Source organism: Drosophila suzukii, chromosome 4, assembly GCF_043229965.1.
Source record: "Drosophila suzukii chromosome 4, CBGP_Dsuzu_IsoJpt1.0, whole genome shotgun sequence".
Taxonomy (NCBI): domain Eukaryota; kingdom Metazoa; phylum Arthropoda; class Insecta; order Diptera; family Drosophilidae; genus Drosophila; species Drosophila suzukii.
In genome coordinates, this window is record NC_092083.1 from 1,011,781 (window position 1) to 1,038,866 (window position 27,086).

The window sequence follows — 27,086 nt, forward strand, 5'->3', positions numbered from 1 at the left end:
GAGCACAAGGCGTTATAGATAACTTATTAATTTTTTCGTCACAAAAGTTGATATTATAACTTTTGTATGTTGAAGGTGCGATCTCCCTATTTCTTACCTCGTTACGAGGTGTCTTTGCTTGACATAAAGCAAGCAATCTATGGTAGGGTAAATTATCTTGCCTCAGACTATGAAGCCTGATTTTCGTAAGGGTTAGTTTAAAGCTTTTACAATACAGAAGTGAAAACCAAATAATTGTAGTAACTGTAGTTCCCAAGTCGAGCGTAACAATGAAACAGGATTTGATTGTCTCCATTTGTCAAAACTAAATCATTTAATTTACACCAATTATTCTACACTAAAGATTGGATTTAATGGGCGGAACTATATAATGTATACATACATATGTATTTTTCTACAACCTCTATTATATTTTAAGAGATATGTAAATTCGATTTATTATGACCTCTTGTGGATAGAGGGCGGCTTACAATTATGTAAATAGTCCATTATGAAATGCCTCTCTGACTAAATCACCCTACTTTGTTTATACCCAAGGTGAATAGAAGCATGAGGCGAAGAACTGTTGCTTTCCTGGAGCAACGTGCGCTGAGGCTCCGCCGGAAGAGGAGGATGTCACGTTGTTGGCAGCCGAAGCGTAGTTGTAGCTCATGTGTGCATATGAAGATACGGCCGGCGAAATCGGGTCGGTCGCGAATACAGAGCTGTGTCCAACTCCCAGGTGGTTTGAGTTTGAATTGCATGGTGAGGGGCATGGTTCTTGTGGCATGTTGTGATGGGAGGTCACATTAGCGCTAGTACTGGATGATGTTGAGAAGCTTGATGCAGGTGCACTGCTCGATGGTAACGGGGGAGGGGGCAAAGCGTAGGCGGACAGAACTTCGTATCCCGATCCACCGCAGTTTGCTCCCAGATTTCCCGACTGGGCATTGCCTATACCTCCCGCAGGGCTGCCCACGTCACCCGCCACTATGTGGTGGTGTGGCGGTGCGATTGGCGGTGGTCGTAGACTCATGTGGCACGGATACAAAGATGGGGGCGTAAGGTCGCCCTGTTGCGATATTGGAGATGGTGGGGCCAACGATCCGACGTGGTTGAAGCTCGATATTGGTGTTACCGTTCTGAAAAAGAAAAGGTCGAGATTTCGATTTAAATTTTGTATAACCTCTCGAGAATATTCGATGACTGTACCTGGATGTTCAAACTAAAACAGCCCACTTAAAGCTAACGGTTTACCACCGACATGTCCAAAAGACATTGACCATATTTTAAATTTAACTTAAAACATCCTTCTTTTCGAATACACAGGTTAAGAATAAATATCAATTGACCTTAAAAAACTTTGCCTACAAACCGCTCACGCTTTTACCAAAAAGTAAAAGTGTGTCTCAGGTACAACGAAGCGACTTCGTCTTCAATACATATTATTGATGAGGATTACTAGACGAGTCGATCGTGCCATATCTGTGTGATTGCTAATGTTTGTAATCTCAATGTGTCAAGCCGACAAGTGTAAATTATTTTTTTTTCTTTATACCTTCATCTACCTATCCAAAAGTTATTCAAATCGGACCATTTATTAAGAGTAATTAAAGTTATGGCCGCTATGCGGCTGCCACATTTCTAAAGCTTTAGAGTTTTAAATTGACATGAAGCCAAACTTGGCTTATTTTATTTTTCAGTATATATCGGCTTGCTGAAAATGACTTAAATTGTTCGTGGTATACGTTAGTCGATTAATAATACCCATCGACACTTAAATTTTTAGAGATGAGATCTACATAAAAAAAAGTCTTATTTTGACAGTTTATAGGAAACAAGTTTTTTAAGTAAACGTAATGCTTTTGGAAGTAGCTAGCTAGCTAATATTGTAAGCTCAACATTTTTATTTAAGATTTCTCAACCGAAATGGCCAATAACACGTCGCGAGCTAAAATAAATATTTAACTACAAATTTAGCTGCTTTATAATTAATTTTAGGTAAAATATTTCACTTTTAGCTTTAGCTTTAAATATATTTACCCATAAGTATCGCTCATAGATAAGGCCGTGTGATGCATGTTTGAATACATCGCTCCAAAGCCGCCACTGTTAAAATTGAGTCGAGGCGAAATAGCAGGAACAAGCGCATGTGCATGGGCATGGGTGTGACCATTGCTCTGGTGATGATGGCTACTTTGTTGGCCGCCAATCCCAATCCCGCCCGGAGAACAAGCTCTTCTACAGTCTTCACTGTGACGTCCAGCGGCTATGTCAGAGGGGCAGCCGGATCGAATATGCAGGGTCGGTGTTGGGCTGCCGGTACCCTCAATTCCAGCACCAACCGCTGGGGCACTGGCAACGGTGGACAATGTATTTGGCGAGGATAAACCATTAATGGTATCTAAATAGGAAACCAGTTTCATCAGTATAAAACAATACATCGTTTTAGAGCTTATTTTAATGACAATATTGCAATTCAGGCCAAGGAACACAAAGAAAGGAACCCCACCAAGGGGGAAATAAAAAATGCATTATAATTTTAAATAAAACAGCGCTGTTGCTCCTGGCAGAAAATTCTTATGTTTCGATGTCTCTAAACTTGTATGTACTTACTAACTGAAGGACCCGCAGCTGATCCGGACAGCAAAGACGAACAAGCACTTAGGCTGTTGGGGCTATCTGTTAAGGAGGCAGTTGCTGATGTCGAGGAAGAGGTTCCACTAGCTCCTGTGGAATTTGGTGTTCTTCTCTGGTTTCGGAGTTTTTCCTCTCGACGCCATTTTGCTCGGCGGTTCGAGAACCAAACCTGAATCCTGGCCTCCGGCAAACCAATCTTTCCAGCCAATCGTTCTCGCGCAAAAACATCTGGGTAGTGTGTTCGTTCAAACTCTAAAATCAATATTTAAAATGTTGCAAAATGTATAGTATTTAAAATGGTATACGTAACTTAGATAATTGGGAAACAACAAAGTTTTTAATTTTTCTCCGGTCAATTAAGGACCTAAAACAAGAGTTATTTCTAGTTACACCCATTACTCATAGAGTAAGAGGGTATATTGTATTGGAGAAAATTATTTAACAGGTAGAATGAAGCGTATCCGACCCCATAAAGTCATCCTTTTTTTTTGAAGACTTTTCGATGTTACGTTTAATATGAAAAACATAACAAATTAATACGTTTTTATTTTAAAATGATGCAAAATCATATCAATTAGAAATGTTAATATGAATCCGTATCATATTAATATGAACTCGTATCAATTTGACATGTAAAAGGTGATATGTGAAAATTGAGGAGCGAATATCAAACGGCTATTTTTCCGTTTTTTCTCTGTGTATAAGATTTTTATACCCTTGCAGAGGGCATTATGATTTCAGTCAGAAGTTTGCAACGCAGCGAAGGAGACTTTTCCGACCCAATAAAGTATATATATTCTTGATCAGCATGACTAGACGAGTCGATCTAGCCATGTCCGTCTGTCCGTCCGTTTGTACGCAAACTAGTATGTTTTAAAGCTATCGGGCTGAAACTTTTTCAAAAGTATTCTTTCTTTTACAGGTAGTATATAAGTCGGAACCAGCCGGATTGGACAACTATATATTATATCTCCTATAGGAATAATCGGAAACAAATTTTTATACCCGTTACTCGTAGAGTAAAAGGGTATACTAGATTCGTCGGAAAGTATGTAACAGGCAGAAGGAAGCGTTTCCGACCCCATAAAGTATATATATTCTTGATCAGGATCACTAGCCGAGTCGATCTAGCCATGTCCGTCTGTCCGTATGAACGCTGAGATCTCGGAAACTATGAGAGTTACAATGCTGGGATTAGGCACGCAGATTCCTGAGATTCCTGCGCAGCGCAAGTTTGTTTCAGTAGAGTTCCACGCCCACTCTAACGCCCACAAACCGCCCAAAACTGTGGCTCCTACAGTTTTGATGCTAGAATAAAAATTTTAAATGAAATGTATTGGTCTCCTCAATACCTATCGATTGATCCAAAAAAAAATTTGCCACGCCCACTTTAACGCCCACAAACCGCGAAAACCTGTGACGCCCACAATTTGTATGCTAGATAAAAACTTTTAAGTGAAATGTATTGGTCTCGTCAATACCTATCGATTGATCCAAAAAAAAATTTGCCACGCCCACTCTAACGCCCATAACGCTTTAATCTGTATACCGCCGGTAGGTGGCGCATTTTAATCTCGCTTTGCTGCTTGCATATCTCCATTTAGCTGAGTAACGGGTATCTGATAGTCGAGGTACTCGACTATAGCGTTCTTCCTTTTTTTTTTTAAATTGTGCTTTGTTGATTTTGATCGTATTTATTTTTACTCTGGGATATAGAATACTTAAACTTTTCAGCATTACGAATTTAATTTTACACAAATATCACTGAAGCTAGCAACAATCCCTAAAAATGTTGCATGGTGTTACTAACTTTGATTACTTCTTATAACTGCCAGGGTATACAAACTTCAGCTTGCGGAAGTTAACTTCCTTTCTTGTTTTCGCCTATTAATACACATACATACATAATATACAAGCTTAAATTGCTAGAATCGGACAAGCATTTAAAAAGTTAAGAGCAATTAAAGTTTTCGGCGTTAGCAGTTTGCAAAAACGAAAAAAAGTCGCTCCGGAGCACACATTTTAAAAGCTGAAGAATTAAAATTTTGTATTCCGATTCTACTAGTGCCTGGAGCCACGGCAAAGTTTGTGGCGCCCTCATTCTAAAAGATATTTTTGAGTGTAACTTTTAGTTAAAAAAGGTAATTAAATCGGAACATTAGTTCCGATTGGTTAGCTCAGTAACAATTATTGCAAGCTAAAACACTTGACTATACCGTTCTCTCTTATTTTTATCTGCAATTTTCAGTACTTATGGTCTTACCTTTTTCTAGACTGTCTATCTGGTCATTTGTAAAAGATGTTCGATTACGTTGCAACTTTCTTTTAAGTATTAGCCGTGCTTGATCATCCTCATTGTTTCCTAAATTTGAAGCGCCACCATTGGAGTTTTCACCCTCACCGGAGCCTGTTTCATCGGACTGATGACCATCGAGTTCTGCCAAATAGAAGAGAAAAACAGTTTTCAATATTATATGCTTACTTTCAAAAGACATGTAACAGGTTGCAGAAAGCATTTCCGACCCTACAAAGAATATATATTCTTGATTAGGATCAGTAGCCGAGACGATCCGTTTAGTTATTTATTTACAAATAACTGTTTATGAAGAACTTATCGGACCAGAAATACCTTTATAGCCAAGCTCATTAAGATACACTGAGTGCCAACATTCAAAGGGCAGCTATAAAATACATAAACTCTTATGATCTATTAACTTCATATAATAAGAACTTTCTTTATAAAATTACAGATGCGCTTATGAAATTAGAACGAGAATATTTACATTTTAAAATGTGTGTTTAATACAAAAATTACAAAACCAATGCGTATGCATTATTGCCATGCCTTTCATGTTGAACTAGAATACAGCTGTTACGGCTGCAATAGCGGACACATCAAAAGTAATGCTAATCATTTATGTGTCAGCAGGGGTCAGCTTGGGCAAAGGTGTGTTCTGGTACCCACAAGCAATTCAGCGTTTGTGTGAAATTGACGTTGAATGTTAGTGGATGTGACAAAGCAAATAGACGCTGATAGCTCAGAGACAAGCCGCGGGATAGACCCCGTCCTGTATCTCCTCAAAGCACATGTCACTGGCTAGAGAATTGCAATGTTCTGACAGCGGCAACAGCGTTACAGTGACAGTCGGCGTCAGATGCCAGGCAACCAAAACGAGAACACGAGCTATAATCCAACGAGATCTGCGACGGTATCTGGAAACTGAAACTGGGTGAGTTGGGAGGATGAGTTGGAGTTGGCGTTCGAGGCTGTGCTTAAGGACGGTGGTGTGACACTCTCACATTTAAATGCGCTAAAGACAAAACTTGATAAGGCCAGAGCTCTATAACGAGGATTTGAAATACAGTTTTATAAATATGTATTTTCTGTAATCTATTTATGCACCCCTCATCTTCTCCAGCATCCAATCCAACCCCAACCATCCAAGTCCTGACCATGAACCCATCTCTAACCACAACCACCCTCACGGTTTGTCGTTTAATGAAGTGTCATCGCCTGTAAAATGAGTCTGTAAATCGCATTATAGCAAACTACACGGTTAAGGGTAAACCTGTCAACCACGGCAGTGGTAACGGCAGTGGTTGCCCCATAGCTATACTGGATCAAAAGGGGGAAACGTAGGAAGGGTGCGGTCGCAGTAGCACTGACAGTTCTGACACACATGTTCTTTGTTAAGCTTTAAGTCGATAATTTGTACTGTTATCAAAATTCTGCCTTTTCTATTTAGCCACTTTGTAAGCGCCATATCAACGACACACCTTTGTGGTCAAAACTGGCAATAATGAGATGAATTAAAGGAAGTATACAAAAGTAATATCCTAAGTGCCCGATTGTAACGAGCGATACACTAATCAAAAGTTAAAATCCGATGCTCCGTTCAAAAGTTTATACGCAAATCAAGATAGAAGAGGCTACTCAAAATGATAATTTTATTTTGATGGTCAGTTTGTTCCAAAACGTTGTTTTAGGGCCCTGGAAATTTTAGATGATGTTGAACAGCTTTAAGAAAATCTTTTGGCTTGGGAGAAAATAAAAGGCGAAAGTGTAAAAGTGAAAATTTTAAAAATTTTATAGGTTGGGTTAGGTTAGTGTGCTGAAAATTAAAGATTGTGTTATACAGCTTAATATAAGAAATTTTAGTTCTACCAAACCCGCTAGTTTAGCGGAAAAACAGCTATAAGTAGCTACATTTCGTACGACCGTAACTTGTAAACTACCAAAGCTACAGATATAAGCTATGTCATTAAAAAGGTATTTATAAATAATGAAAAGCAAACAATATCTTTTATTGGTGTGTTTTGTGAAACTCAATTATTAGCCAATAATAAAATTTTTAAATAATACCGAAGTTTAAAAACAAGAGAGAATGATGTAGTCAATGCCATCGACTATTAAATTTCCGTTACTCAGCTAAAGAAAGTGCGAGAGGAATAAAAATATGCTTGCTTGTGGCTAGCGACACCAAGCGCCACCTAGCCCATAACACCAACTATCCCATAGCGCCCCTAGCGCTTGGTGGCGTATTAGTTAAAACAGCTCATTCGCTGCATGTGGAGTTTAATCTCGATTGAATTTGCAAAACATTGACTATTACTTGGTTATAACTTTTTAATTAATGGTCCGATTTCAGTCATTTTTTACATGTTGATGAGCATTAATAATCAAAACCAAGTCCTATTTTGTTTTTTTCCAAAATCTTTAAAAATGTAGGCGCTATACAGGTTATATACAGACATGCTAAGTCCCACCTTTCTAGCTTTTATAGTTTCCGAGATCTCGGCGTTTATATGAACGGACGGACAGACGGACATGGCTAGATCGACTCGGCTAGTGATCGTGATCAAGAATATATATAGTTTATGCGGTCGGTAACGCATACTTCTACCTGTTACATACTTTCCAACGAACCTAGTATACCACTTTACTCTACGAGTAACGGGTACAAAAACCTTTTAGAATGTTTTCATTCTGCCCGCTTAAGCAAAATATTTACATTTAAAGCGTGCATTAATTTAGTCGAATGAACAAGCCTTTTTCTTTGCAAAATTTGATATTCAAACTTTTGTATGTTGACGGTGCGATCGTCACGACCCCTTACCTCGTTAAGAGGTGTTTTTATTTGATATCAGAAGTTTTTGATTTGAAAATCAATTATGTATATATTCCGTGGGCAAGGCCAAGTCCACTTGGTTAACAGTAACTTACTGAATACCGTACTTAATTATATAAACATTTAAAAAAATAATAAGCATGAAATGATTTCCATACTGAACTGAAACGGCTTGCATTTTTTGTTGCTCAAAAACGTCCAAATAATTATTTTAACGAAAAGTGTTTTACATCAAAAATTAAGGAATCCTAAGGTCTACATAGGTTATAAATTAAAAACAATTTGTTAAAAACAGTATTGAGAAAATAGCCTAAAAGTGGTTCAAAAAATGTTCTTGCTATTATTTTAAATCTATTGTCTCTCGAGAATTTAAGCAAGGGCAGCGTCATTAGCTTTTTAGCGACATACAGCTACAGCCTGTAGCATTAGTAGTTTGAAACTATAAGCGTTAAATATCGAGCTATTTTTTTATTTCCAGCTAAACTATCGGGTTTTTCTCAAGTCGTAAAACAAAGGTTTTCTATCTCGAGCTTTTTTATATACCCATATAGTCCCTAAGACCCTGGGATTCATACAAACCTACAAGCGATGGGACAAGTTCTTTTTATACCTTTGCAGAGGGTATTATGATTTCAGTCAGAAGTTTGCAACGCAGTGAAGGAGATGTTTCAGCCCCATAAAGTATATATATTCTTGATCAGCATGACTAGACGTGTCGATCTAGCCATGTCCGTCCGTCCGTCCGTTTCTACGCAAACTAGTCTCTCAATTTTAAAGCTATCGGGCTGAAACTTTCCCAAAAGTATTCTTTCTTTTGCAGGTAGTATATAAGTCGGAGTTAGACAAATCGGACAACTATATCTTATAGCTCCCATAGGTATAATCTGAAAAAAAAATTAAAAAAATGTATTTTTTTTTACCATTAACCTCTTACGCTTAGAAATAAGATTTTTTAAATAGTTCTGAATTTCGAATTTAATTTTATCAAAATCGGACGACTATATCATATAGTTGCCACAGAAACGATCGGAAAATTGGTGGGAAAATAATAGAAACAAATTATAGCTTCGGTTTTTTTTTGACATATTGTCTTTACTATTGGGAATATCATTTTTTCTGTTTTTCAGAATCTGTTTTAAGAATCTCGAATTAAACTTAATAATTATAACTGCAAGAGTATGCAAACTTCCGCTTGTCGAAGTTAACTTCCTTTCTTGTTTTATTTAGGACAAAGGAGGTTCGTCGTGTATTCTCAGTAAGAGCAAATATCCTCAACAGCTCCAGTTTTCTAAATTTTAACTTTTACACTTTCACCGCTTTTTCTCCCAATCCAATTGAAATTATTAAAGTCTTGGCAAGCAATCTCTTTATTTTTGTAGAACCTTTCGATTGGGTGTATCACTTATTATGATCGGACCATCCTGGTACGCGTCCACAGTGATATCTATTTTGCATTAGTTAGATATGAGATCACTATTTATAAAAAACGAAATGGTTTCCCAGTGTAAAGTATCGGGACCAAGCCCGATTGTGAGACGGATGGTGATTTTTCACCGTACAATTCTATTATAAAAACCTTTAAAGACTTGCGATGTGTGAGACAATCAGAACCGAGTATATTGCAAGTCACGTGCTCGTCGCATTTACGCACGACGCAACAACCTTTTGGTCCAGTTGTAGACTTTTATAACTGATAAATACGAAAATAAAACGACATATCAGCAACGAAAATTTGCAAATGCCAAGTTCGTTCGTGCGTACATAGAGTATAATAAAATGTCTTAGGCAGTGCTCTGATTGTACATTTGCTTACAATTGCAAAAAAGGCGCCCTGAAATACTTTAAGGTTTTCGGACTTCAATTTTAATTGAGCGTGTATGCGCAACAGCAAATCACTGTAGACTATCGGTCCGCACACAATAAAAAGATAAGAGGGTGCCAACCGCTGTTATACACTGTACGTGTGGCGGCAGAGAACGAGCAGAGCTTTCATCCTATGCCGCTGTAGAACGGGTAAAGAACGGGGGCAATGACTGGACCAGCACTGCAGATTTTCAATTCCGCGGCTACATAAAGAAGTCGCCTTCGCGCACAGTACCCTACGTGAACTGTACTGTACTGCAGTGATATGTCAATATTTGCTTTATGTTTAGTTTGTAAAATTTTAAAAACAACGGCTAATAAATAATAAAGTAGAATTTGTATTGCTAACACTTCATGTTATATGATTACATTTCACCAAACACACAATCGTTAGGTATACGTATGTGTGAAAGACAGCGGGCCACCCGAAGTTGCATGTATTTATTTCTAGGATTGAAGTGGAGAGATACATTGACTTGGAACTCACCCTTTTTTAGATGAATGTCCTCCGTGATCACGGGGCAATTTCTCAGGTGACCGGAACTCCCCAGACCTGCGATGTCGTTCGACGGACTCAGAGGCTGAGCCAGCGGAGGACCCGACGCGTACGCCGTCATCGGCGCGACGTTGGGAGCCGATGAGATGGGAAGTTCACTGCCACTTAGGGAGGAGGGGTACCAGGATCCGGAGGAGTAGTGGCGGGGCGGCCAGCTCTGCTGCTGCTGCAGAACCTGCTGGTTACCGTGCACCAGCTGGTTGAGGGGGTGGCTGGAATGGGGTCCAAAGTGGCTCGGCGCTTGACCCACTAACGGGACAGCTATGGCCGGGTCCAGCGACCCCGATCCCGATCCGGCCGCGTGCTGTGTGTTCAGGAGCCGCAGCTTCTCATAAATCGACTCCTGCTCGCTCCCCTCGCCGGAATTGCTCGCGCCGCCGCTTTCCGATGAGTTCAACGGCGTGGCCGTCTGCATGAGATCGGCGGAGGAGGTCAGTGTGGTTCGCGTCCCGTTCGAGCCGTTGCTGATGTTTCCACTGCTGTTGGCGGCCACTTTTGCGCTGCTCGAGTTACCGGGGCCGGTACCAGAGCTACTAGTTCCCGAGCTTTGTTGTTCCTTCTGGGCCGCCAGGTTCCTCAACACACGGTTTATTGAGGACACCTAGAATTAAGAGTTGTTATTTATTTGCATGTGTTTCATTTCGTGGAATGAGCACAATCCCCTTCACAGCCAACTACTCTATAGATTTATATGTGTATTTATATGTCCGATAACTTGATGTTTCATTTCTATTTCATGTGTTCAAAAATGAATCGTGAATTTCACCATAGTAGAAACATATTAGTAGCCCATACAAAAACTGGAATCCAGAACTGTGCTGCTTAGCTTTCTATGCGAATAGTCCTGGAACGGGAGTGAACCCGGTTGAGCTCTGCCAGGAGGCTCGAGTTCCGAATCTCGAATCGGTACTTGCGAAAAAATAAAAAGTCAAATACTGTAGTTTTGGCTGTTTCTGTTCTCAGTCAGAGTCAGAAGCAACGCACATTTGTTTGCCATGGATTGCTATTTATTCAGTTTCTTATTGTATTAATGCTGTGCCTGCGCTTGACAACGCTTTTCAAACAAATTCAAAGGGAAAGGAGCAGAAAAAGAAAAGAATAATCGGCCAAACATATAAATGAGCGAGTGAGCGAGGAAGAACAACAGGGAAAAGTGCAGTTGAGTGGAAAAATTAGGCAGAATGTCCTTTGCCAGGGGGTATGCGAACAACATTGAAACTCATTTTTTAAAATGAGCTCGGTCTTTCACCTAACCAGGGTACAGGCCCACCGTGTTCCACTGGCAACTGTGTCCCAGGCGCGGCACAATTTTTGCGTTTCTTGGCCCAACAAGTGCATGTGCAGCGGCCCCTGGCAATGGCAATATTTAGTAGCTGTCACTCAGTGAAAGTACCGCCCTTTTCGAACTTCGAGAAAGGTCGCTGCATAAATACTTTCCGCAGTACCCCCGCCATCGCGTGGAGTCGATCCCGAAATGGCCGATTCGATCCCACCCTAAGTTCGAGAACGACCCGAATCCGATTCCAGATGTAAACGTGATTCAGCAGTTCCCCCTCGCACTGGCGCGTGAATTTCAACGCTTAACGGTTTGTGGTGGCGGCGGGCCGTATTTATTTAATATTGTATTTTTTCATACATTTTTCTAGCACTGATTTCCCTTTTAGTCGTTTAATGTGCATAAAAGATTTTCCCTTCCATTTGAACGAGCACATTTTCCACACAACTGTCGATGGGAAAAGTACAAGGCGAGCAGGCAGGACAGCATCGGACACGGGCGGCCATCGGCATGAGCATCGCTGTCACAATTCATTTGGCTCGATTCTTTTTGGCATACTTAATAAATAAGATAAAAAACTGCGAAAGGAAAATGTTGTTGTGTCGGAAAGAAAATGGCTGCGCCGATTCGTATTGGGTTGTCACACTCATTCTCGTAAGCTTTGCGTCGAAAAAATCACATTTTTGAACCACGTAGCTGTTTGAAAATAACCGCATGCAATAATGAGCAACTTACGCTTGGAATATTATCGTTGGTACAAACGTTCTCCTGAAGCAATCTATCCCGAATTTCCCAAGCAAATATACTCGGGCACTCGCGCTTATACTGTGATATTTTGCTAACAACTTCAGCGGTGGCCACTCGTGGCTTGGAACCACCGATAGCCCGTGGTCTTATACTGCCTGTTTCATAGTACCTGAAATAAAGTTTTAGTTAAATTTCATTTTTAATGATAGAAAAATTCTTATTTCCTCATATCGTACATTCGTAAGTACATTAAAAAATACTGTTCCTTTAATCCAATCAAGTAATATTTCATCTAAATATCTTATATAAAATAAACTACGAAGTTCTTATACCCGTTAATCGTAGACTTAAAACGTATATTGTATTCGGGGAAAAGTATTTAAAAGTTGGAAGGTAAAAAAGGAGGAAGGAAAAGTATGGCAGCCGCAGTTTTGTGATAGCATACGAATTTTAACTGAAATGTATTGCTTACTTCCAGGACTGTAGACCACTCCAGAGATTAAAATTCGTATTATTATACCCTTGCAGAGGGTATTAAGGAGACGTTTCCGACACCATAAAGTATATATATTCTTGATCAGCATCACTAGACAAGTCGATCTAGCCATGTCCGTCTGTCCGTCCGCTTCTACGCAAACTAGTCTCTCAGTTTTGAAGCTGTCGGGCTGAAACTTTCCCAAAAGTCTTATTTCTTTTGCAGATGGTATATAAGTTGGAAACAGACGGATCGGACAACTATATCTTATCTTTTATGATGGATCTTAAGTTATCTGAGTTGCAGAACACAAAGAGTCCTTTTTAAAAGTGCTCTGTCTGGTCTACTCCACTTTACCTCCGGTGTCCCACAAGGCATCCAAGACTAAAGTTTGCTGATCACTTTTCGTCTTTTTGCTATTTGCTTTGAGGCGCCTAAACTAATCTTGAACTATTATATTATCTTCTGCTCTTAGGAATAACTTGTTTACTATTTTAGAATTTCGAAATAAATTTTTAAAAATCGGACGACTATATTTAGGGTACAGTGACGAACGATTCATTTTTTGAATGTAACTTTTCTGAAAATTAATATTTTTAAAGGCTTAAAAGCAGTAAGTTCCTGTCAAAGTTCGATGGTAAAATTCGAATATGAATTATAACAAAGATCAATAAATTAAACAAGAGAGCACGCTACCGTCGAGTGAATTGACTATTAGATACCCGATACTCAGCTAGCCAACTTTAAACAAACAGCAGCGCATAGTTCAGGGCTCTGGATGACAAGTTATTTTAAAACTTATTAACTTTTAAAATAATAACATTGCTGCTAGTCTCAGCATGTAGATATGTATTGATAAAAATAAAAGCAACTTAAATTTATACTGAAAGAATACCTTTTACAAAAGAACAATAAAATAAATTAACACCCAATCACTAAAATGCTGTTAATTAATAATTGTCTGTTCTGTTTTATTGTTTTTATCGTTCTCGTAATTAGAGTTACTGCCTATTGGAAGTTTGAGGCGCATAAGAATGGAACAAAAACGTGTTTGTGATTTGAATTGTCCCAATTGGGAAATAGATAATTGTTTACAGGGGTTTTCAGTAAGGGCGCTACAATTTTTTTTTTAAGTAAAACAAACACGGTTTGGGATATCAATGAAATTCTGTATTTCTGTGAATGTGAATTCGGTGCCATTATGTATGAAACTCGATTAATTTTAAATGGGCACCATGGTAACGCTTTCAGAAGTCCAGACGCTGAACACTTTTAACTTAACGCCTTTAACAATTTCGATTGGTTGTTATCCATGATAAAATGGCAAAACTTACTGAAGAAAACTGTCAAAAGAGCGGGTTGCCCTTTTCGGTCTAGTTTTGTAGCGTCCGCATCGAAAACCCCGTTTTATTGGTCATCCGTGGATCCGAGAATTGTTATCTGAGGATATTTAATTCGTGCATGTGGGTTCTGGCCTCCAATTTCAATTTTTCTCGAATTTTTTTCTAGAATGCTCATTACTTTGACAACTAATATAAGGCCATATATATTTTTATAACAAATAGTAGAAAGTACTTCTTTATTTTTATTGCACACAGCCTCTAAAAACCGCTGTTGTAATTTTAAAAATCGCTGTTGCAATTTTAAGCGGATTATTGTTCACATAGAGAGTCGCTGAAGCGAATAGCTGATCGGCATAAGAAAACCGTATCCGAAGGGAGAGGACGTGCAAATTAAGTTGCTCCGAAAAAATGCATAACTAAATACATCTAAATACAACAGCGCCAAATGATTATATTATTGCTATTGGCAAATTGATCAATGATGACTTCCATTCAGGCAAGCGCAGTGAATAAGTACTATTGCGGGCCAACAGTAACGCCACGAGAATTTTTTCAAGTTAGAACCATTAAAACACCTTTATCGCAAACGTTTCTTTAAATCCAATTTTTAAGCAACAATTTTGGGAGGTGGGGAGGTGCAGCACGTTTATTTCTTATGGAAGAAAAAATCGCTGAAGCGGAATTGGTCGCTGAAGCGGAAACCCCCTCTGTGTGAATAGGCTATAATATTGCTATTAAAAATATACATATGTATACTTTTTTAAAGCGTGGGAGGAAATAAGAAAGTAGGCTTAATAGTGACCTGGCACTAACATTTAACAATTATAGAAGTCATGTAAATTAATAACTCTAAGTATAGAAAAAACTTCAAAAATGTGGATACTACAATCTTCAGCGATTTTTGGGCGTTAAGGTGGGCGTTGCACTCGGCTCAAGCAAACATTGGCACTCGAATGAAACAATCTTGGTATTATAACCTGCTTAATACCAACCTTATGGCTTATATAGATTCCAAGATCTCACCGGTCATACAAACGGACAGACAGACGGACCTGACTTGATCGATTTGGCTAGTGATCGTATATACTTGGGGAGTGTAGGGTAAGGTGTCGAACACATCAAATCTCATATGTGACTTCACGTCAAAAATTTCAAATAAATATAGTCGGTTTCTCTTATTGCGCCAACAATGGTTTTACAATAAAAATGTCACCCTCTTATTTCCAACTGTACCTTGAAGGGTAAAGTGACGAAAAGTATGAAGTTTTAATTTTTTTTTTATATTTGTCGACATTAAATAGTTATTTAATTCTTTTATACAGTCGATAACCATTGTTTTCCATTATTGTTTTCCATTATTGTTCATTCTTAACTTTTGTTAAAGAAAAAATAATTAATTTTCACATGTGCATAGAGTTGTAGTGTTTATTTATCAGTTCGTCACCTTACCCTACAACTTTTATAAGTGAAAAGAATATTGGTTTACGCCAAGAGCTGTAGTATTTAACTCCGCCGGAATTTTGCCATCGAACTTTCACAGTATTAACTTTTGGAAAAGTGACAAAAAAACGACTCCTTCGTCATTATACCATACAGTCCGCTACAGTTTATAGGGTCGGAAACGCTTCCTTTTGCCTGTTACAAAATTTTCGACGAATGCAATATAAACTTTTACTCTACGAGTAACAGGTATAAAAATGAAACGGGAAACATGATCCTACCTTCCGAGAATTTTGCTCACACATCCATTGGAAACTTGAAGAATCCGAGAAATATCACATGGCCTTGCTCCAGAGTGGGCCAGTTCGACAATTTTCTGTCGTGTTGAGTCTGGCAAAGGTCTTCCGCCAACGAAAACTCCACCCAACTGATTTACTCCACTGTGACCTGTAAAAATACAAGGGAAATGAAGCAAAGGAGCGCTATTTTACCGTATATATGTAGTATATCTAATGTTAACAGTGCTCAAGTCCGCTTTTTATTGCTACATTTTAATCGACGACGTCAATGTGTGACTATCGGCCTATACTTCCACACATTCATATAAGCTTTTGGCAATGAGGCAGATAATTTAGTTTGCCACGCTTTTAAAGATGTCAAAATACATTGGTCGACCCAAATTCGAGACGGATGTGCTGAAGGGGAGAAAAACTTTTTGGTATCTTCTTCTCAGCCTTTAACTCGGGACGTAGCATCTCAATTTGTATACGATGACCAGATTGGTCCTTGTTTAGTCTGAACAACTCAGTATTAATAAGCACACACCCTTGCACAATTTTCAATAACATGATGCGACCGGGATACACTATAAGAAACTACTAGCTGATTCAAGTTCTTTAGTTATAATTCTTTTACTTTTTGGTTGATGTTTGTCCATGTTTATTTCGAAGTTTTTCTTACATTTTCGGTACGAGTCTCTTTTCTTTTTGATAAGACGCAATGTCAAACAAATAATTCAATACATTTTATATTCAAGATTTAAACGAAAAGTGGACAAATTCTATGTGTATTTATCTAAAGAACGAAGAAGGCCACAAAAAGAAACAGCAAAAGGGCTAAAAAGGGCATTCTTGATGCTCAGGTCAAGCATGAGAATGAAAGGGTTTTATACAAATTTCCGAGTATTGGGACTTATTGAAATAAAATCCCAAAATCTCCGTATCGTTTTACCGCTTTATTGGTAATGAAATCAGCGAAGCAGCAGCCAAACCTAGATACATACGAGAAGAGTAGGCTGTGATACAGGGCTAATCCGAGTGGTTTTTCAGATACGTATTGGAATGCGTCTAGTGATTGATTTCCAATGATGAGCACCGACTGTCGGTCTGATCTCCAATAAAATGGAAATGTCTCTGGCGAACTTTTCAAAGATTGTCCCCCTCGGTTCCTCTGTGATGGATGCAGTCCTCGACCACATCACACGTGTATGCAAATAACTGATCTGTTAACCGGCAACGTGTACTTAATCGCGCCGGTCCCTAAAAGGTACAAGGGTCGCAAGGTCTACATTCAAATGCATAAAGCGACTGTGTTGTAGTTTCGGCATTAGTGCAGGGACTGCGAAATTGGATTGCTTGCCGAAAATTTGATTTGCCGGTGTGACAGGGCCAACAGTTTCCGAAAAATCTTGCCAGTGGGATTAATAATGTAATTGCAACACAAATCTGTCGGCAGGAAAAACAATGGCCTTGCCAGAGGGACTGGAGCTGGACCCTCTAGGGGACTGGTCCATTCAGGGCAGGCACACATTTTTCTTGCCTGCAAAAATGGACAGGATTGCGGGGTGGCTCGACAAAGACTGGGTACGGCTCTGGGGATGGGGATGGGTTCGGGTTTGGGTTTGGGTATGGGTACGAGTATGGTACAATGCCTAAGCGCGTTGGTTCCCGGCAGCCGCTAAAGAGGCTCATTTGGCATTTTTGAGTGCATTGTGTGTGTTTGTATTTACTCGACTTCGGCTTTCAGTGCCAATAATTGTTTCCATTTGTAACGACATGACACGAAACGGTCGTCGACAACGAACACACACTTCAAGATCATTAAAGGTGGAAAATTATTGTATTGATTCACGAGCACAACAAAGGACTGACCTGGCGGAGAGTACTTAACAACTCGGCAGGCTAGGGATGAGTTAGTGATTGGGAATGGGATTCGAGGGATGTCGATGAGCTACTCCGCAATTCGTAAAATATTGTTTGGCCCATCACCGTCTTGAAAGTCTATGCCGATCCCAATTGTCACCGGTGATCAGCTCTTCCCTTTGTGCCACTATAATTGGCAGCATGTGCGCGATTTTAAGTCAGCTACCGAACAATGCTTCGCCATTCCATTGAGCTGTGTGCATGGGGTTACCCAGACATTGAGCTGTTTTCACACCAATATCGAATCTTCATGACACATATTTAGTAATGGAACAAATTCACCGAGACGTCTTTATTTTGTTGAGCTTAGCAGCAGATCCTTTCGGTTCGAGCAATGAAATTGGCGCATCACCTCGTGCATTACAAGAGTGATTTATAAGTCACCGGCCGGCAGTGATTTTGCAGAACGCCTAATCGATCTGTATTGTTATGAACTAGGATATTATAGTGATTGTTTCGCACGGAAGAGTACCGTTCTGGGTCAGAAGCCCTGCTTCTTTAAAGGTTTTTAATCTGTATCACCCTTAAGTTTGCCCTAAGCCCGCTGGTTGACACTTCATGAACGCTTCATTCATAGAAATTTAACTAACTTATGAATTGGATACAGTTTAAGATAGTTTTCGGGCTTAATTTTAGAAGAACTAGCTCATTAAAATGTGGAAAATAAACGGGATTTTTTGACACTACTTTTTTTGGGGGACCTGCGTTTCAATGTTTTATTAATTTAAATAAATGTTGTATTTGGTTTTTGTTAATGACATGGAATTTACTTGTTATTAGGAATTTATAACGGAATGAGGAAAAATATTGTATTACAACTTAAGATTCACGAAGTTTCTTTTGGCGGACTCGAACCTGTGCTGGCTACTATGTCTAGCTACTATGGCGAACGGTCTAACAGCTAACCCCACGAAACGAATTTTTGTAATTCCTGACAAACGAAGGGATCTGTTGCCCTAAATTATTTCAAATGGCTTATAAACGGCGTTTAGAACTATTTTATAATCTGATCCCAGTTTTAAGGACCAACAAGAGAAAACGCTGTAGTCGGGTGCCACGACTATCCGATACCCGTTACCACAGCGACTATTTTGATTCCTCCATTTACGAGCGTCTTTACAGACTTGGCTTAAGCGACTCGGCTGATAATCCTCCTGTCAGTTTTATTTTATGACAGAAATGAGTTACCGGAACAAAAGGTTTCGTCTCTTGTATATTTTCTGAACACAAAAATGTCCCAACACGCAAGGACTTGCAAAAATAAGTCCCCAAATAAGGTAAACATATGCATTTGACTACTTTTGAAACCATACCAGCAGACAATAATATCGTGTTCGTTCTTTAACTTCTCTAAAAACATGGCCAAGCTCAAATATTTGGCAATCAAATTAGGGTTATTAGCAAACTAGCTAGATTAGTAAGTTTAAAATTTTGTAAAATTGTAATTGGAATTTTGTGGTGATTATCAATATTTGACCTTCCACTAAAAAGTTATAAGCAAATAAAGAAATGGACGAGGTGTGCAATCTCGAAAACAGCCCATTTGCTGTATGCATATCTCTATCTACCTCGCACCTTATTTAGTTGAGTAACGGGTATCTGATAGTCGAGGCTATCGACGATAGCGTTCTCTCCTGTTTGTTTCTAACTTTAAGGTATTTTTCGCAAATCTCTGTTTATGTAAAAAATAAGGGTCTGAGTTTTATAGCAATGTAAACTGACTTTGCGACTGGATTTTAAGCGGAAAAACGATGACTATGCACAACTTGCTTTTGTATTAATTTAAATATTCGGGGATCGAGTCCGCTGTAAAAGGAAGACTGGGAATAGGAAGGCTATCTATAAAGAAGTGCAAGGGGAAAAGGTATTACTTTGCGTTACACATTAAAACGTACATTCATCATCAGTTAAATGGTAGTAAGTTGTTGCGAAGTAGGACGATGTCGAATGGGGCTGTGACGCTGTGCTGGCTTCCACACCTTCCATTGTAGGGGAAGGCTTTCCAGCAATACCGCCTAGTCCGCTTCCACCAGCGGCACCCAAACAGGGTAAATTTCTCATTGCAATCACATTGTCTATAAGAAAAGATAGCGAAATATATCAATAAGTACGAACAAAATTATTTATACTAAATCTAGGTTTAAAGTGAGTTTCTGAACATGTCAGGGAGCAAGGGACCCTTATAGGCAGATTTCTTGCCAAATTACTATATTATCTTTTTATAGCCGTGCCTCGTCGGAAAGTATAAGGTAGAAGGAAGCGTTTCCGACCTTATAAAGTACATTAATTCTTAATTAGTCTGTCTGTCCGTATGAACGCTGAGAACTCGGAAACTATAAAAGCTACAAAGTTCGGATTAGGGAAGCAGTTGGTTTCAGAAAAGTTCCACGCCCAATCTAGCGCCCATAACCCGGCGAAAATTGTGGCTTTCACAGTTTAGATACTAGACTGCAAATTTTAACTCAAATTTATTGGTTTCGTCAATACATATAGATTGATCGAAAAACGTTTGCAGCACCCACTCTAACGCTCAAAAACACCCAAAACGCTAAAATCTGAAAGAAAAACATAAAAACTGTGGGCACCAGACAGATTACAGCGTTACGGGCGTTAGAGTGGTATCAGCGTTCATACGTACAGAAATTAATTGTTTAATATATAAAATGTTATTTTCTTACACACTTAAAAATAAACCTATATTGATTTCGCAGTTTTTCATTTCAGTACTCTAAAAGTTATTTATAAACTATTATTTATTAACCATGTTCTTAACTTCTAAAATAATGTTGGGGTTGGTATGGTTATTATTATTATGATTATTATTATTGATCGAAAATTTCAATTTAAACTTACACTGAAATAAAATGTTCAAGCTATAGACATCAGACAGACTTAAGCGTCATGGGTGTTAGAGAAGGTTCCACACTCTGCTGAAACAAACTTGCACCACTAGAATATATATTCTTAGTCCTAGCTCTAGTTCTAGTTTCCGAGATCCCTCATTCATACGAACATACAGACGGAAATATCTAGATCGACTTAGCTAGTTATCTCTATCAAAAAAAGAAAGGAAGTAAATTTCGGCAAGCCGAAGTTTGTATTAAATTTAAAAATACAAAAAATTATACTTCCAATAGTGCTATAATTTGTTTCATATTATTTCCCCACCAATTTTCCGATCGTGCCTATGGCAGCTATATGATATAGTCGTACGATTTTGATAAAATTAAATTCGAAATTCAGCACTAATTTAAAAATTTTTTTTCCAAGCGTAAAGGGTTATATGTTAAAAAACACCAAAAATATAATAATTTTTTTTCCGATTATTCCTATGGGAGCTATAAGATATAGTGGTCCGATCCGGCTGGTTCCGTCTTATATACTACCTGCAAAAGAAATACAACTTTTGGGAAAGTCTCAGGCCGATTGCCTTAAAGCTGAGAGACTAGTTTGCGCAGAAACGGACTGACAGACGGGCATGGCTAGATCAACTCGTCTAGTCATGCTGGTCAAGAATATATATACTTTATGGGGTCATATGCAAATAAACATACAGTTTTTGTGTTCAGGATCTTAACTGTGAACTTACATGGCTACACTTAATATAAATTGTGTTACAATTCACAGATACCTAAGACGCTTATGGTACAGAATTCTACAAGTAGAATTAGTATGTTTGTCTGCCGTGTCTGCCTTCACCACTTATGTTTATATAATGCTCGCTTTGCCGAACCTAATTTATGTGCTACATTGGCCCAGTAGGTAGTGTGTTCACTCCTCGCGCGTATGTAAGTTTTTTCAGGAAGACAAATTTGTAACTAATTAAAATTTTCCAGCTTGTTCTGAAGACGAAAGTAGCGCGGATTCCTTGACTTCAGGGTTAATTTTATTTGGAGTGTATTTGCCTATACATTTTCACTATTGCAAAGAATTACTTGACAATCTGTATCTCACGTACTTTTTTCAATACAATTATCTTGGTCAAACATAAGGAATATGACGACGTTAAATACAAAATAAACCAAATAAATAAAATGTTAGTTTTGGACTGTGTTTTTAACTCAATGGCATCGACTATAGCGTTCTCTCTTGGTTTTATAATTACTTGTAGTGACCCACATTTTTATACCCGTTACTCGTAGAGTAAAAGGGTATACTAGATTCGTCGGAAAGTTTTACACAATTAGGAGGAAGCGTAAAGTATATATATACTTGATCAGGATCGATTTAGCCATGTCCGTCTGTCGGTATGAACGCTGAGATCTCGGAAACTATAAGAGCTATAGTGTTGGGACTTGGCATGTAGATTCTTGGGCTTCCTGCGCAGCGTGGTGACACGCTCACTCTAACGCCCACAAACAACTAAAACACTAAAACCCTTCTAGCGCCCGTTTAAAAATTTAAATGAGCGTTTGTTCTTATTATAAATACCTATATATGTGCCAAAAATTATTCAAATCGGACCATTCATTAAAAAGTTATAACCAAAAAACAATCAATATTTTGCAATTCAATCAAGACATGCAAATAAGCTGTTTTCACTAATACGCCACCAAGCCGCTAGGGGCGCTATGGGCTAGTTCGCGGTGTGGGCCAAGTGGCGCTTTCGAAGAAGAAGATAGGTGGCGCTGTTGGCTAGGTGTGCTAGTGAAAAAAGCAGAGCTTCTTTAAGCATATCTCCATCTCCCTTAAGCTGAGTAACGGGTATCTAATAGTCAAGGCCATCGATTATAGCATATTCTCTTGTTTTTGGTTCCAGATAAGATGGTGGTTCCGACTTATATACTACCTGCAAAAGAAATATGACTTTTGGGAAAGTTTCAGCACGATAGCCTTAAAACTGAGAGACTAGTTTGCGTAGAAACGGACGGACGGACGGATATGGCTAGATGCTGATGAGGAATGTATATACTTTATGGGGTCGAAAACGTCTCCTTCACTGCGATGCAAACTTCTGACTGAAGTCATAATACCCTCAGCAAGGGATAAAAAGACAGTCACATTAGGACCGAAATTGGAATATTACCTAACGTTTTTGTTTTCCAGACTCAGTTGCTCCCTTTCCGTGTAAATTAAAAATTGAAAAGGACCCATGCAAGGTCAAAGCTTGGAGTTGTAGGATCGTACAAGGTACATGCGGAACAACTGTTAACTGTATCAAATAAATGCTAAGTTGCATATTAACCGAATAAAATAAAAACAAGGAAGCACGCCATAGTCGAGTTTCTCGACTATCAGATACCCGTTACTCAGCTAATGGGACCAAAGGGAAATGGAGATATGCAAGCAGCAAAGCGAGATTGAAAAGCGCCACCTACCGGCGGTAGACAGATTTAAGCCTTATGGGCGTTAGGTATAGGTATTGACGAGAACAATACATTTCAGTTAAAATTTTTATTCAAGCATCAAAACTGTAGGAGCCACAGTTTTGCGCTGCGCAGGAATCTCAGGAATCTGCATGCATAATCCCAGTATTGTAGCTTGTATAGTTTCCGAGATCTCAGCGTTCATACGGACAGACGGATAGACGGACAGACGGACATGGCTAGATCGACCTGGCTAGTGATCCAGATCAAGAATATATATACTTTAGGGGTCGGAAACGCTTCCTTCTGCCTGTTACATACTTTCCGACGAATCTAGTATACCCTTTTACTCTACGAGTAACGGGTATAAATATTTACTTATAACAAAAGTTGGCACCGATTTCGAAAAGGAACGGAATTTAGAAAAATTTAACACTTTTTTTACCAGTTATATCGGATTTTGATCTGACTATCAATATCTATCTACATTCTGAAAATTTTTCATTTATTTCGTATTATTCATTTAAAAGTTATAGGCAAATAATGAAATATTCACTAGGGGCGTGTTTGGCGAGGTGTGGAACCTCGAGAACAGCATATTTGCTGCAAGCGTATCTCCATCTCCCTCGCAGCCGAGGCTGTCGGCTACAGCCTTCTTTCCTGTTTGAATTAAAAATCGTTAAATTAACTTATCGTAATCAAAACACTCCTATTTAGGTGTCAGTGTGACCCTATTGAGCGTCAAAAAATCGTTGGTACGAAAGTCATCAAATTTACCCTAATATAGGATCACTTTGACACTTGGCAAAATTTTTTTACTGAAAAGCTTGTTAGTCAAAAAACACATTTTGTCACAAAATGTAGGCGTGGCTCAGAGTATTATAAGAAATTGTGGTTCGAGTCCCGCCCGTGACAAATATATTTTCCTTTTTTTACTTGAGTTCTGAGACCCGTTTAGATACAGCTTTGCTATTACAATTTATAAGGCAATGTTAGATATTATTCTTATGAGTCTTACAGCGTACTCTGCATCGTCGCGTACTTAAACCGGAGACCTTCCGCATCATAGACAGACACCTTACCAGTTGGTCCATCGCACAACGTTTCCCGCGGCTTTTAAGTTTAAATGCCATGATAATTATACTTGAGCACAGTTCGAAACTCGAACAATCGCAAAAGCTTTTATCGGTAATAAAGTAACCACGGATGTTGACACTATTTATAGCCATTATACTTTATTATTTATGTTGTTATACTTTTGACACTTGTTTAGGATCAAATTTATCCGATATATTTGATCCTTGGTGTAGTGTTATTTTCACCCACACTTATCAATTTGATGATGGTTCGGGATAACAAAATAAAAAGTGAATAAAATAAAAAAATTTAATGATCATGAAACTGTCCTTATTTTGAGTTTAAGTGCCCTTTATTTCTCTTATCAGTTAGTAGCCGCGCATACTGTAGTATTTCCTATTAAAATTCTGTACAATAGTTCGGAAATAAGCCCTGCAGACATCAATGGTGGTTTTAATAATTTGCCAAACTCGAAAAACTTTGCAAATGCCAGCGGTTACACTGAGATACTTTGGAGCGCAACAAATATTTAAAGCAAAAAAAATGTTTACATTTTTTAAACGCTCTACAGTAGTGTTATGCTTTAAAAAATTATTTGTAAAGTAGTAAATAAACAACATTTTTTCGGATTTTCTTTTTTACCTCTTTTCTTTTAAATTTTTTAAACTGTTTTCCAAATTTCTAAATCCCACACAAATGATTTATCCCAAAGTAAGCAAGAGACAACGCTATAGTCGTGGGCTTCGACTATTAGATACCCGTTACTCAGCTTAAGGGAGTGCAAAGGGGATGAAGATATGCTTTAAGAAACTCTCCTTTTTCACTAACACCTAGCCTTTAGCGCCACCTATCGCAACCTATGTATCTTCTTCTATGGAGCCACTTAGCCTATAGCGCCAATTTTGATTGTTATTTGGTTATAACATCTTAAGGAATGGTCCAATTTCAATAATTTTTGGAATGTGGGTGAGTGTTGATAACACATCCAAAATGGTATTCTCTTGAGACAAAGACCCATACATAGTTTCATCACCAACAGGTTCCGCGGTAAAGCTAAGAATACAAAAAACCGATGTTTGCTGAAATTTTGAATTATGTAGCCCATGTAACAGGACATATCTTAAATATTTTCGCTGAAACACTCTCTCAATACATGACTTCAATGGTAAAATAATGTCCCCATCTTGAACCATTACCATGCCTTTCAAAATTGACGACAAAGTTTAAAATCCATAATTTTTTTTACAATTTTACACTTTTTGATGGATAACCGACCATACAACATATTACTAAAATTGAAGTAAATTGATTTTCTTGAAATCTATTGCATGCTTTAATTTCGGTTTTATAAGTTTACTCTACAGCTGTGATATACACGGGTGTCCGATCTTTAGAGCTTTTAGCCTAACGCATCTGTTTGTCTATCGATTTCACCGCTTTTCTTCGTCTCGCCTGCTAACATCTTCATCTCAGTAATACTGGCGTTTGACGAAGTATTAAAATTACTGCAGCGAGACCTCTTTCTGATTTCCAACATGGAACTGTGGCTTATGGCAACATGCTACTGAATGGGACCTCGTGCGGGAGTGCGCTTACCCTTGTGAGCCATGTCCTCCAAGGTCGGAAGACGCTCTATCAATGTACCCGCTGACCAGGGAGGAACTACGGTGCCTATAGCCGTTGGAGTTGGTTGCAGAGTAAACATTATTGGACTTGTGTGGAATAACTCGGCGATCGCCGTTGGAATTGCGGTCGTCGAAGGCTCCTTAAACCGATATATTCTTCAACGTTTTACCGGTGCACTGCTAATCGTGATTGATTTGTGTATTGCCCATCCAAGCTTTTTCCGGTAGTTTACTGTTTTCTGCCGAACACACGCTGCGCGAGCCCTTGCAGGGCGAATCAAGCTTCAAAAGTGAATATGTACAGATGGTGACGGTGGAAATCGCGTCCTGTGGTGATCAAAAATCTATTGTTGATGGCGCCATGGGGACACGAGAGTCACGAACTCGAGAACTCAAATTAAACTGAGCAGCCGCCTTTGTTTTAGTTCACTTGTTCTTTTTTTGTACACCGTTTTGATTACACTCACATTAGTATTACATTTTCATGAGATGAAATACGCGATATTCCCGGAAGGACCGATAGCCCAGTACGTCGGCGGTTTCAGGCGATATGGGGATTACTTGGCATGGCTACAATCGCAAAAGCGACTCGAACAACGATTCTACACTTCCGACACGGCGGCAAAACTGCATTTACCTTTGGAGCGCGAGACGCTGTAATAGTGTCGCGACGTGCCTGCCCGATCCGTTGCAGAAACCGACTAGGCAGACCCTCGGCTGGCCAGCCAGCGCCCCCCTGCGCACAAAGCCGGGACTGCGGCACAGGAACCGCCTGTGATTGGCGGGCCGGCGCGGCTGACTCACTCACCACCATTTGCCACTGGGAAGCCCTGTGGTTGGCCGTTGGCTGAAGCACATCAGTCGTCCCACTCGCACCCGAGTGCGGCTAAGATGCGGAAGGAGAACGCGATTTGCGGCACGATGCAGTTCTGCAGCTGCGTTTCGGTATACGGAACAGAATCTTTAAGTTTAAGCAGACGAGGACCGCAGACGCACTAGGAACACATATCGGTACGGTTTTATTCTAAACCCCGTCTGTATGTGGAACCACCTTGGACTTAGCTCTCGACCAAGTGTTTAGTACGTACTACCTTTATCTGGCTGTAAACGGTACAGCGGCGGCCCAGCCGCTGCACCGATTACGTCGCTCACAGCCTTATAGGCTTCCAGCCTCACAGCCGGCATTCACTTACACACATGTTGCACTTAATTCGAATTCGAATGTACGAATAAGGAAATAAGTCGACGGCCAACACAGGCGCCCAATAGAATTGTTTCATTCCGATACAATAAGCGCTTTACATTTCCTTTAACTACCCGCACGCTTCCGCTTTGGCAGTACAGGCGTACATATGTACATAGAGGCGGGGGCGTGGGTGTGGGCGTACGGTTGTTTAGCAAAATGTCGACAAGCCTAAACACGGTCACA

The 27,086-nt window shown here is 39.2% G+C and overlaps 1 protein-coding gene across 2 annotated transcripts; it reads right to left on the reverse strand.

Moving 5' to 3' along the window:
* Nucleotides 1-294: 294 nt before the first annotated feature.
* On the reverse strand, nucleotides 295-26,365 carry ey (eyeless). Of its 2 annotated transcripts, XM_017088589.4 has the most exons (9): nucleotides 25,629-26,365; nucleotides 19,545-19,724; nucleotides 15,730-15,895; nucleotides 12,179-12,359; nucleotides 10,099-10,768; nucleotides 4,883-5,056; nucleotides 2,596-2,871; nucleotides 2,023-2,383; nucleotides 295-1,121 (listed from the first exon to the last, which is right to left on the reverse strand). In XM_017088589.4, the coding sequence occupies exons 1-9, from the start codon at nucleotides 25,735-25,737 to the stop codon at nucleotides 527-529; spliced, it is 2,712 nt and encodes a 903-aa protein (XP_016944078.2). In that variant the 5' UTR covers nucleotides 25,738-26,365; the 3' UTR covers nucleotides 295-526. The 2 variants fall into 2 exon arrangements, with proteins under 2 accessions (XP_016944078.2, XP_065723380.1); XM_065867308.2 differs by lacking the exon at nucleotides 19,545-19,724.
* Between the last annotated feature and the right edge of the window lie 721 nt (nucleotides 26,366-27,086).

Bases quoted from the DNA above. Each gene is read 5' to 3' on its own strand.
- ey (XM_017088589.4), bottom strand. From the start codon at position 25,737: ATGTTTACTCTGCAACCAACTCCAACGGCTATAGGCACCGTAGTTCCT. The intron at 12,360-15,729 runs GTAGGATCATGT...ACTTTATTTCAG, and splicing joins GTGAGCAAAATTCTCGGAAG to GTACTATGAAACAGGCAGTA. The intron at 10,769-12,178 runs GTAAGTTGCTCA...TCTTAATTCTAG, and splicing joins CCAACGATAATATTCCAAGC to GTGTCCTCAATAAACCGTGT.